This window comes from Bombina bombina, chromosome 2 (genome assembly GCF_027579735.1).
Source record: "Bombina bombina isolate aBomBom1 chromosome 2, aBomBom1.pri, whole genome shotgun sequence".
NCBI classification, from domain to species: Eukaryota; Metazoa; Chordata; class Amphibia; order Anura; family Bombinatoridae; genus Bombina; species Bombina bombina.
In genome coordinates, this window is record NC_069500.1 from 907,104,075 (window position 1) to 907,116,638 (window position 12,564).

Here is a 12,564-nt window from a genome sequence, read left to right on the forward strand (position 1 = left end):
AGATTTACAGGATGCATATCTGCATATTCCAATTCATCCAGATCATTATCAGTTCCTGAGATTCTCTTTTCTAGACAAGCATTACCAATTTGTGGCTCTACCGTTTGGCCTTGCTACAGCTCCAAGAATTTTCACAAAGATTCTCGGTGCCCTTCTGTCTGTAATCAGAGAACAGGGTATTGTGGTATTTCCTTATTTGGACGATATCTTGGTACTTGCTCCGTCTTTACATTTAGCAGAGTCTCATACGAATCGACTTGTGTTGTTTCTTCAAGATCATGGTTGGAGGATCAATTTACCAAAAAGTTCTTTGATTCCTCAAACAAGGGTAACCTTTCTGGGTTTCCAGATAGATTCAGTGTCCATGACTTTGTCTTTAACAGACAAGAGACGTCTAAAATTGATTACAGCCTGTCGAAACCTTCAGTCTCAATCATTCCCTTCGGTAGCCTTATGCATGGAAATTCTAGGTCTTATGACTGCTGCATCGGACGCGATCCCCTTTGCTCGTTTTCACATGCGACCTCTTCAGCTCTGTATGCTGAACCAATGGTGCAGGGATTACACGAAGATATATCAATTAATATCTTTAAAACCGATTGTTCGGCACTCTCTAACGTGGTGGACAGATCACCATCGTTTAATTCAGGGGGCTTCTTTTGTTCTTCCGACCTGGACTGTAATTTCAACAGATGCAAGTCTCACAGGTTGGGGAGCTGTGTGGGGATCTCTGACGGCACAAGGAGTTTGGGAATCTCAGGAGGTGAGATTACCGATCAATATCTTGGAACTCCGTGCAGTTTTCAGAGCTCTTCAGTTTTGGCCTCTTCTGAAGAGAGAATCGTTCATTTGTTTTCAGACAGACAATGTCACAACTGTGGCATACATCAATCATCAAGGAGGGACTCACAGTCCTCTGGCTATGAAAGAAGTATCTCGAATTTTGGTTTGGGCGGAATCCAGCTCCTGTCTAATCTCTGCGGTTCATATCCCAGGTGTAGACAATTGGGAAGCGGATTATCTCAGTCGCCAAACGTTGCATCCGGGCGAATGGTCTCTTCACCCAGAGGTATTTCTTCAGATTGTTCAATTGTGGGGGCTTCCAGAGATAGATCTGATGGCCTCTCATCTAAACAAGAAACTTCCCAGGTATCTGTCCAGATCCCGGGATCCTCAGGCGGAGGCAGTGGATGCATTATCACTTCCTTGGAAGTATCATCCTGCCTATATCTTTCCGCCTCTAGTTCTTCTTCCAAGAGTAATCTCCAAGATTCTGAGGGAATGCTCGTTTGTTCTGCTAATAGCTCCGGCATGGCCTCACAGGTTTTGGTATGCGGATCTTGTCCGGATGGCATCTTGCCAGCCATGGACTCTTCCGTTAAGACCAGACCTTCTGTCACAAGGTCCTTTTTTCCATCCGGATCTGAAATCCTTAAATTTAAAGGTATGGAGATTGAACGCTTGATTCTTGGTCATAGAGGTTTCTCTGACTCCGTGATTAATACTATGTTACAGGCTCGTAAATCTGTATCTCGAGAGATATATTATAGAGTCTGGAAGACTTATATTTCTTGGTGTCTTTCTCATCATTTTTCTTGGCATTCTTTTAGAATACCGAGAATTTTACAGTTTCTTCAGGATGGTTTAGATAAGGGTTTGTCCGCAAGTTCTTTGAAAGGACAAATCTCCGCTCTTTCTGTTCTTTTTTACAGAAAGATTGCTATTCTTCCTGATATTCATTGTTTTGTACAAGCTTTGGTTCGTATAAAACCTGTCATTAAGTCAATTTCTCCTCCTTGGAGTTTGAATTTGGTTCTGGGAGCTCTTCAAGCTCCTCCGTTTGAACCTATGCATTCATTGGACATTAAATTACTTTCTTGGAAAGTTTTGTTCCTTTTGGCCATCTCTTCTGCTAGAAGAGTTTCTGAATTATCTGCTCTTTCGTGTGAGTCTCCTTTTCTGATTTTTCATCAGGATAAGGCGGTGTTGCGAACTTCTTTTGAATTTTTACCTAAAGTTGTGAATTCCAACAACATTAGTAGAGAAATTGTGGTTCCTTCATTATGTCCTAATCCTAAGAATTCTAAGGAGAAATCATTGCATTCTTTGGATGTTGTTAGAGCTTTGAAATATTATGTTGAAGCTACGAAATCTTTCCGTAAGGCTTCTAGTCTATTTGTTATCTTTTCCGGTTCTAGGAAAGGCCAGAAAGCTTCTGCCATTTCTTTGGCATCTTGGTTGAAATCTTTAATTCATCTTGCCTATGTTGAGTCGGGTAAAATTCCGCCTCAAAGAATTACAGCTCATTCTACTAGGTCAGTATCTACTTCCTGGGCGTTTAGGAATGAAGCTTCGGTTGACCAGATCTGCAAAGCAGCAACTTGGTCCTCTTTGCATACTTTTACTAAATTCTACCATTTTGATGTATTTTCTTCTTCTGAAGCAGTTTTTGGTAGAAAAGTTCTTCAGGCAGCGGTTTCAGTTTGAATCTTCTGCTTATGTTTTTTGTTAAACTTTATTTTGGGTGTGGATTATTTTCAGCAGGAATTGGCTGTCTTTATTTTATCCCTCCCTCTCTAGTGACTCTTGTGTGGAAAGATCCACATCTTGGGTAGTCATTATCCCATACGTCACTAGCTCATGGACTCTTGTTAATTACATGAAAGAAAACATAATTTATGTAAGAACTTACCTGATAAATTCATTTCTTTCATATTAACAAGAGTCCATGAGGCCCACCCTTTTTTGTGGTGGTTATGATTTTTTTGTATAAAGCACAATTATTCCAATTCCTTATTTTATATGCTTCGCACTTTTTTTCTTATCACCCCACTTCTTGGCTATTCGTTAAACTGATTTGTGGGTGTGGTGAGGGGTGTATTTATAGGCATTTTAAGGTTTGGGAAACTTTGCCCCTCCTGGTAGGAATGTATATCCCATACGTCACTAGCTCATGGACTCTTGTTAATATGAAAGAAATGAATTTATCAGGTAAGTTCTTACATAAATTATGTTTTTTGTTATTTCCACGGGCCACTGTGAGGAGAAATTGAGGGCCTCGCAAGCCAGGTGGACTTCAGGTACGCAATCCAGGCAGCAATCTTCAGGTATGTGCTGAATTTTGTTTTCTGGAGTAGATACACAGAAATATTTGGCATTGTATATATCTATTTATATTCCTGGGTAACTGTATCCCTAGGAGATAAGTTATTGGGCAGTCGTTGCTAGAACGTGTGGAGTGGCTCTTTATACTCTCGCCATGCTCCCTGCTCCCATCGGCTTGTATAACTAAAAATGGCCATGGGGAGGTTGTTATTAATGCAGCTTGAAAAGTGTAAAACTTGCATGGGCTCCCAACAGTTTAGATTCTAAGTTATGGGCTGAAAGGGAGGTTTATTTCTTTTTACCCTACAGCTTACAAATCCTACAATTAGCAGCCGACAAGGGGTTGTTTAGGTCCATATAAGGTGATACATGATCTGCTCCCGACGGCTTATGCTGCTAAAATTAGGGAGGTTATACTAGTTCTACATGACAATCTATGTCTGCACGATGCATGTCCCTGCTCTCAACAGCCTACGTTTTAAATGAAAGGCTGACAGGGAGGGTTATTTCTCTTTCCCCAGCGGCTTACAATACTAAGATGGCCAGCTGACAAGGGGTTATTTGTTTCAGTATGGGGTAATAAATGGATGTTCCCTATCTCTGCTCCCAACGGCTTAAACTGCTAAACTTGGTAGCCGACAGAGAGGTTATACTGGTTCAGCATGAGAATGTGATGTCTGCATGGTGCGTGTTTCTGCTCCCAACGGCTCCCAGTACTAAATTTAGCAGCCGATAGGGAGATTATACTGGTTCAACACGAGACTGTTATGCCTGAAGGGTGAATGTCTCTGCTCCCATCAACTTATTATTCTAAATTAGCAGCCAACTGGGAGGTTGTTTCTATTTAACACTCAAGTGTTATGTATGTCTAGTATATGTCCTTGTTCCCTATGGCTTACTATTAGCAGCCGATAGGGAGGTTGAATTTTCTTCACTTGACGGTGTTTGGCGTGATTGGGGCCTGTTTTGATTCCTACGGCTTACAATATTTGCAGCCGACAAGGATTCTACTGCTTTTGTGTGAAAGTGTTAGAATTGGGGCAGGCTTCACGCCCTACGGCTTCAATACTGAAGTTAGCAGCCACCTGGGAGGTTGAGAGAAATCTGTGTTGCATGGTAGATACTGCTTGTACAGCATCCTTGCTCATAACGGTTTTCTTGCCTAGACTAGCAGCTGCTGTCTCCCTATGTTCTATTTAGATCTGAATGACGATAGGGGGGATTTTTATTTGGTATAGAGGTTCCCTAAGGCTTGTTGCATGGAGCCTACTGGGAGGTTTGTTCACTTACATTTCTAAGTCCATACTGCTCCCGACGGCTTCATTTTGATATACTTTGAGCCGCCCGGGAGATTTAGTGTGATATGCCCACAATGGGCGGAGTTACTAGTTTGCTATCCTTAGAGATTAGTTGTTACTTAGGTTGGAGTCTTCACGCCCACGATGGGCGGAGAGACTTGTTCGCGCCGCTTCAGGCGTTTTCTGTTATTATACTGCAAGTGCGGGAGTTGGAGCATCGTCACGCCCACAAGGGGCGGAGCTCTGTGACGACTGTGGGGGATCGCTCTTCTCCTACATGTAGTATATAGGGGGCAGAGCGTCTCACAAAACCCAGTGGTGTTTTCCTTTTCATTGCAGGTCTAATACGCAGTGAGAGTGCAGTTTGACTGCTTTTCCATAACTTGTTTTTATTCAAACACTTTGCATGTTCAAAGAAAATGTGCGTTCCGCAAAAGGGAAATAAGGGGTTGTTAGGCATCATTCCATAAAGTACTTAATGAGCCATATGTCATATACCTTTTGATTGGGCATTTCAGCATGATTTCTGAGAACTACTGCAGTTCATTAATCCATACCTGCATGTTTAAAGAAAAAGTTGCTGTTTAGTTTTTAAAGTGACAGTCACGTCTTTTTCATTTGTTATTTTTATTAAACATTTTCAACTGTTTATTTGCACTCATTGTGTCTTAGGATGGAACAAGACACGCAAATAGGACAAGAAAAGACGATGTCTTTCAAGATTTAGAGGCAGTACCGTCTTTTTCTGTGCATATTTTGTCAAAGACTTTCAATTGTTTAGTTGTTCCTTCCTCTTTTATGATTTGGAGAAAGAACATAAGTGTACACACTGAGGTTTCTTGGTCAGACTTCAGGATACAGTTTTTGTGTGTATTTAAAAAAAAAAAAAAAAAAAAAGACTATGTACCTACTCTCTCTAAGGAGATTGCAATCAGGAAAAGGTTGACAATGGTGGGTCATTCTTTTTTCCTATAGTATTCCGTGGAAGTGCCCTGCGCTTCTTTTTACTCTCCATTCGGAGTTATGGTGTCTTATAGGTTTGTTTCTATGAGGTAGGAAACATTCCTTGAGGAAGTTTTTCAGTAGTTTGTTTCCAATACTTCCTCCATATTACTGTGTTATACTTTGGAATTTTCCAATTTCTGGAAACTGTTCCTAATAGCCGCCGCTGTCAGGAGATCTGGAGACGGTCCCTATGGTGATAGCACTCTACTATTTTAATTGTGTTGCATACACTCTTGTGCGGCAGCATATTGCTTCAATGTTTTTGTAGAATCTCTTGGGACTGAGACTTCTGTTAAGAATATCCAGATGTATCGTCAAAGTCTAGGCTCCTGGCAATGCATTACAAGGGAAAGGCTTTGTTTGGTACTGGCGGGGGAATCCCCCTCTTCTAGGCAAGAGGGACTCTATTCGCCCCTTCAAGCTGCTGGGATACCCAGCCATTTTTGGAACAGGGGTGATAATCGAGATAACTTGCTGCTGAATATGAGTCAGCATGAGGAACTTTGCCTATAATCCGGGAGGGGCAGATTTCCTTGCCATTCGGGCTTGTGTACAGGTTATTCAGGATCCCTGTTTCAGGGATACACACTGATTTCGGAAATTCTTCTCGAAGACTATTTTTGTTCACAAAGTGTTCTTACATCGTGGTAGGCCTCTCTCTCTTATTTGGGAGTAATTTGTCCCGTTTCATTCCAGGGCCAGGGGCCTTATCAAGTCTGTCTGTAGTCTTCAAGATGGGAATTTTCAGATCTGTTTTGGTCTTCAAGAATCTTATTAAGTTTCTCAAAGTTTCACCTTTCAAGATGGAATCTATTAGGACCATTCTTCCATTGATCCCGGAGGGTCAGTTTTTGACGTCCGTACATCTGTGGATGCATCTCTTCATGTTCCTTTCCACAGAGATCATCTCAAGTTCCTGAGGACGACACCCGGAATTCTCTCTGAGGTTCTGGGGTTTCTTTGGGCGGTTCTAAGGCATCGCGGTGCCGCTTTATCTAGACGCTGTTCTTTTCCGAGCCCCATACCGACATTGTGCTGTCCTCCCTGAGACCTCACGGGTGGAAGGTAGCTCTACAGAGGAGTTTATTAATTCCGCAGATGAGGGTAACCTTCCTGAAGGAACTCTCATCGACCATGTGAATTTTTCTGACGGGTCAGATAGTAAAGGATTCTGAATACATGTCGAGCTCTTCAGTCCAATCCTCCACCGTCAGTGGCTCAGTGCATGGAGGTAATCGGATTGATGGGGTGACAATGGACATGATACCGTTTGTTCATCTTCATTTCAGGTTTCTGCTTCTGAGCAGGCTCAGGCAGAGGACTAGTGATTCGCCAGATTTGTTCTCTCAAATGTCCATAGCTATAGCCGGACAGTTGGTTCACCATGCTAAGGCACTGTGACTGAGCTCTGCAACAGCCCAAGGGTTGCATGTTTGTTCCCAGGTGAGGTTCTCTCAGCCTTTCATCCTTCCAAGGTCGATAAAAGGTGCAGCGCGTTGAGACCCTTATGGGTGATTAGCCGCGCTTTACAAGTACCCGATACATACATATAGACGTGTATATATCTCTTTAAAGTCTCTTTTCTATGGTGGTTGTCGATGGAGCATCTATCTCAGGGGACATGCTTTCGCAGGCCCTCAGGGGAGATTAAGACAAAGGATGCCAGTGTTTTTGGTGGGGAACCGTCTGGAGTTTTCTTCAGAGTTTAGGGAGTATGGATTCGAGCAAGTCTCTCCTTTCCTTCAATGTTCTTGAGGTCAGAACAATGTCTAATGTGTTTCGGACCTGGCCTCGGTTGGTTTTGACCAATTTTTTCGGATTCCAGTTGGGCGACATAACGACAGTGACTTACATCTGTCATTAGGTATTTGTTTTTGTCAGGCTCTGACTACCTTCAGTTCGGTGTTTGGAATCTTTGCTCCTCTTTGGCGTTTGACTTTAGATCTTAAAGTTCTTCACGGGGTTCCGTTTGAACCTATGCATTCCATAGATATTAAGTTGTTATCTTGGAAAGTTTTATTTTTGGTTGCTGTTTCTTCTACTAGCAGAGTTTCTGAGTTTTCAGCTTTCCAATGTGATTCTCCTTATCTTGTTTTCCATTTTGATAAGGTGGTGTTACATATCAAACCTGGTTTTCCTTCCTAAGGTTGTTTCTAATAAGAATAATAATCAGGAGATTTTTCTTCCTTCCTTGTACCCTAATCCTTCTTCTAAGAAGGGACGTCTGTTACATAATTTGGACGTGGTCCGTGCCTTGAAGTTTTTCTTACAGACGACTAAGGTTTTTTTCAATCGTCTTCCTTGTTTGTTGTTTTTTTTCAGGGAAACGTAGGGGTCAGAAAGCTACGGCTACCTCTTTCTCTTTGGCTGAAGAGTGTCATTCATTTACATATGAGACTGCTGGACAGCAGCCTCCAGAGCAAATTACAGCTCATTCCACTAGGGCTGTGTCTTTCATATGGGCATTTAAAGATGATGCTTCTGTTGAACTGATTTGCAAGGCTGCAACTTGGTAGTCTCTTCATACTTTTTCTAAATGTTACAAATTTGATACTTTTGCCTCGGCCGAGGCTGTTTTTGGGAGAAAGGTTCTTCAAGCAGTGGTGCCTTCCGTTTAGGTTCCTGTCTTGTCCCGCCCTTTCATCCGTGTCCTATAGCTTTGGTATTGTATCCCATAAGTAAGGAGGAAATCCGTGGACTCGTCGTATCTTGTAAAAGAAAAGGAAATTTATGCTTACCTGATAAATTTATTTCTTTTACGATACGACGAGTCCACGGCCCACCCTGTCGTTTTCTAAGACAGGTTTTTTATTTTTGTTAAACTTCAGTCACCTCTGCACCTTGGCTTTTCCTTTCTCTTCCTAACTTTGGTCGAATGACTGGAGTGGGAGGGAAGGGAGGAGCTATATATACAGCTCTGCTGTGGTGCTCTTTGCCGCCTCCTGCTGACCAGGAGGCGATATCCCATAAGTAAGGATGAAATCTGTGAACTTGTCGTATCGTAAAAGAAATAAATTTATCAGGAAAGCATAAATTTCCCTTTTTAGCATGCATTTGTTGATTATGCAAATCTACTGTATTTACTGGTCCTTTAAATCCTGTTAGTAGTTGCAACACACTCAGTATTTTAACCGTTGCATATTATTATTATTATTATTATTATTAAACACGCTACACTTAGAGCCTTTTTGTGTGCTTCCCCTTTGTTTTTTTAAGGCCAACATTCAATACACCTAAAGTGGCTATCAGGTCTGGAAGCTACTGGCTCCTAGAATGAAGATTGCTTTCTTTGCGTGGGATTCATAATGAACATTATTATTTAATTACATTTTGGGTCAAATCATAAAAATCTGTTGAAGAAAAAACTTCGAAGACATATAGATATACTGTACTTCGAGTGTGCAGTTTTTGTGTGGGAAAGGGCTACCCACCTGTAGTATTAATAAATCTGTGTGTGTCTGTGGGTCTATATTGTTAGAGACTTGTACTGTAAAAACATAATTCTCAATTTGGATAGCGAGATTAGAAAATGATTCATTGTTTGAAGGGAAGTTTTCTGTATTAATGGGTTACACTGTATTTGAGTTCTATTTCTGTTCTATAGTACCATTTATTATCTATCTTTGATTAAGATTCCTGATTTTGTCTAAATCCCTAAAATGAACTGACATCTAAATCTCTTTCTAGGGTGCATTTCCTGCAAGACTGAAGTGTGTCTTTATTGTATCATCTCCCCTTTGGTTTCGAGCTCCATTTGCCGTTTTGCGGCTCTTTGTCAGAGAAAAGCTGCGTGAAAGGGTATTGTATTACCTGCAGTAAATCATTGGCTGTTTTTGCTAACAATAGTTAAAATAAACTAGATCATGTTAGTTTTGTTTTAGAACTTATTTGGATAACAAAGATTTGTGCGGACATATTTGTAGTAGTGACATAGGCAGACTTGCTGAAGCAGGTTTTTTTAACCCAGTTTGCTAATCTTTGTTTTTATTTAGAATTAGTATAAACAGAGGGCTAGATTTATCAATTTGCCGACAGACCGAACCTCTGCATTTCTTTGCAAATTGTGTGGTGCATTTGTTCCCTATATTTATTGCGGCTCCCTGTTCTTGCTCAACCAATGATATTAGAGTAAGACTTGTCAATCATCCCGGTCAAATAAGTCTGGGGTGATTTTCATCTGCCAACTCTTGGAATTTGATAACTCTAGACCACCGGTTTTCAAAGTGTGATGCGGGCCTTCCCAGGGAGAGAGCATATAAGGGGAGGTGCAGGAGCAGTGACACTTGAAAATTCTTATGGAAATCACAAGCACTGAGGTCAAAATTGCCCAGAGACTGCTTTGCGTTTCTTGATTAGTAACTTGCATTTGACTCAGCAGTAATTAGTGCAAATTAAAACGTGAGTAAAGCACTCTAATGGTTGTGTGAACCCTGCATAAGATGTAAATTGCACAAATTAAAACAAATACATGTAAAAAAAAACTTTATCCAAACTGCTTAGGACCAGAAAAGGTTTGGATTTCAGAATAGTTTGTATTCTAGTGTATTTGTGTCTGTAAAATGGGGAGAGTGGATGGCACCAAGTGTAAACAAAAATATCTTATGTCATTTAGGCAGTACTGCTTATACATGCAGCCTAAACTTAGTTTTATACCATTTTTAATGATTACCTTTAGAAAGATAGTACAGTACTGTAATCAAAGTTAATGTTATTTTGAATAAATATAGAATATTTGCATTTTAGAACACACAAATCAATCCAAAAACACAGAAGATTATGACTTAGACTAGTGAAAAAAAGTAATATTTGATCATTTCATAAAAAAAAAAAAATGAAAGTTTGGATTTTGGAATGCTGAATTTGGGGATTTGTGCCTGCATTACAATTTTTCTTTAAAGAAAAAAAAAAGAAAAGAAAGTAACTTCTATTATGGGGGGACCGCCTAAAACTTTGAAAACCCCTGATCTAGATAGAAGACTTTCTTTTGTGTCCTTGAATATTGACTAGTCAAATGTTTGTGCACTGAGCGTTAGGAAACCACATCACTTTTTTCCCCACTACTCTCTCCACCCCCACCCGACACACACTAAAAAGTTTAACCCTATATTAAGGTTCCTTAGGAACTGGTAAGCTAATATAAAGGGATATAAAAGTGCACTAAAGAAATGCTGTCATGTATTAGAGCATTTAAATGTTGCCTTATTGCTTTCATATAACCATTTAATTCATCCAATATGATTTAACATACAGTAGTTTGTCAACTTCAGCATGTCAAGTCACTACTTTAGGACCTTGCTCAACACAGTTGGTGAGCTAATGACAAGTTATGTGCGAAGCCACCAGTTGTGAGCTAGTAGTATTGCTGATCCTGAGTCTGCTTATGTATGCTTTTCAACAAACGATTGAAAGGGAACAAAGTAAATATTTTAATAGAAGTAAATTTTGCATTTGTATCTGAATGCTGTATCTGAATCATGATGTAAATTTTACTTTCATGTTCCTTTTGACTCCTTCATTTTACTTTTGACTCCTTTTGAGAAGGCTGTCTAATAATGCACCAAATGTTTATAGATGCATATTACCATCATTCTTTTTGCAAAATATGCATTTCATGTTTTCTCTTGTTAAGTGTGTTCAGTCCACGGGTCATCCATTACTTATGGGATATATTCTCCTTCCCAACAGGAAGTTGCAAGAGGATCACCCAAGCAGAGCTGCTATATAGCTCCTCCCCTCACATGTCATATCCAGTCATTCTCTTGCAACCCTCAACAAAGAAGGAGGTCGCGAGAGGAGTTGGAGTTTTTACTTAATTATTCTTCAATCAAAAGTTTGTTATTTTAAAATGACACCGGAGTGTGCCGTTTTTTGTATCTCAGGCAGTATTTGGAGAAGAATCTGCCTGCGTTTTTCTATGATCTTAGCAGACGTAACTAAGATCCGCTGGCTGTTCTCGACATTCTGAGGAGTAGGGTAACTTCAGAAAGAGGGGAATAGCATGCGGGGTCCCCCGCAAATGAGGTATGTGCAGTACATTATTTTCTGGGAATGGAATTGACTAAGAAAACACTGCTGTTACCCATATGATGTAAGTACAGCCTTAAATGCAGTAGTAGCGACTGGTATCAGGCTGATAAATGTATGCGCAGTTGAGTTATTTTCTAGGGACTAGAATTTGACTGAGAAAATACTGTTAATACTGAAATAATGTTTAAGCCTTATCTGCAGTGGAAGCGACTGGTAGCAGGCTTAGTGATAACTTTGCATGACATTCAAAATGTTGTTTTTAAAACGTTTACTGGCATGTTATTCGTTTTGTGAGGTACTTTGGTGATAAATCTTTTTGGGCATGATTTTTTTCCACATGGCTAACGTATTTTCTGCATAGAAACCGTTATATCAGGTCTCCCACTGTTGTAATATGAGTGGGAGGGACCTTGTTTTAGCGCCTTGTTGCGCAGTTAAAATTCTAGCACAGTCTTCTTGTTTCTTCCTCCTTGATCCAGGACGTCTCTAGAGAGCTCAGGGGTCTTCAAAATTCGTTTTTGAGGGAGGTAATCAGTCACAGCAGATCTGTGACAGTGTGTTTGACTGTGATAAAAGCGTTAAATCTTAATTTGATATCCGTTTTTGGGTATTGAGGGGTTAATCATCCTTTTGCTAATGGGTGCAATCCTCTGATAATACATTTCTCGTTAAGAATTGTTGACTATAACTGAATTAGTTTTCTTTGTTATTCAACTGTGTTTTTAAAAGCGCTGCAGCGTTTTTTATATTGCTTGTAAACTTATTGAAAGTGATTTCCAAGCTTGCTAGCTTCATTGCTAGTCTGTTTAAACATGTCTGATACAGAGGAATCTGCTTGTTCATTATGTTCAAAAGCCGATGTGGAGCCCAATAGAAATATGTGTACCAATTGTATTGATATTACTTTGAATAAAAGTCAATCTGTACCGATAAAGAAATTATCACCAGACAACGAGGGGGAAGTTATGCCGTCTAACTCTCCTCACGTGTCAGTACCTGCGTCTCCCGCTCGGTAGGTGCGTAAGATTGAGGCGCCAAGTACATCAAGGCCCTTACAAATCACTTTACATGATATGGCTAATGTTATGAAAGAAGTATTATACAATATGCCCGAATTAAGAGGCAAGCG

The 12,564-nt window shown here is 40.3% G+C and overlaps 1 protein-coding gene across 1 annotated transcript in view; it reads left to right on the top strand.

Moving 5' to 3' along the window:
- LOC128647370 (tyrosine-protein phosphatase non-receptor type 9) overlaps positions 1-12,564 on the top strand; it is a 258,630-nt gene that overhangs the window by 115,873 nt on the left and 130,193 nt on the right. Inside the window, exon 6 of the mRNA XM_053700155.1 lies at positions 9,096-9,206. Within this exon, the coding sequence (XP_053556130.1) occupies positions 9,096-9,206 (111 nt within the window). The remainder of the gene's footprint in view (positions 1-9,095; positions 9,207-12,564) is intronic.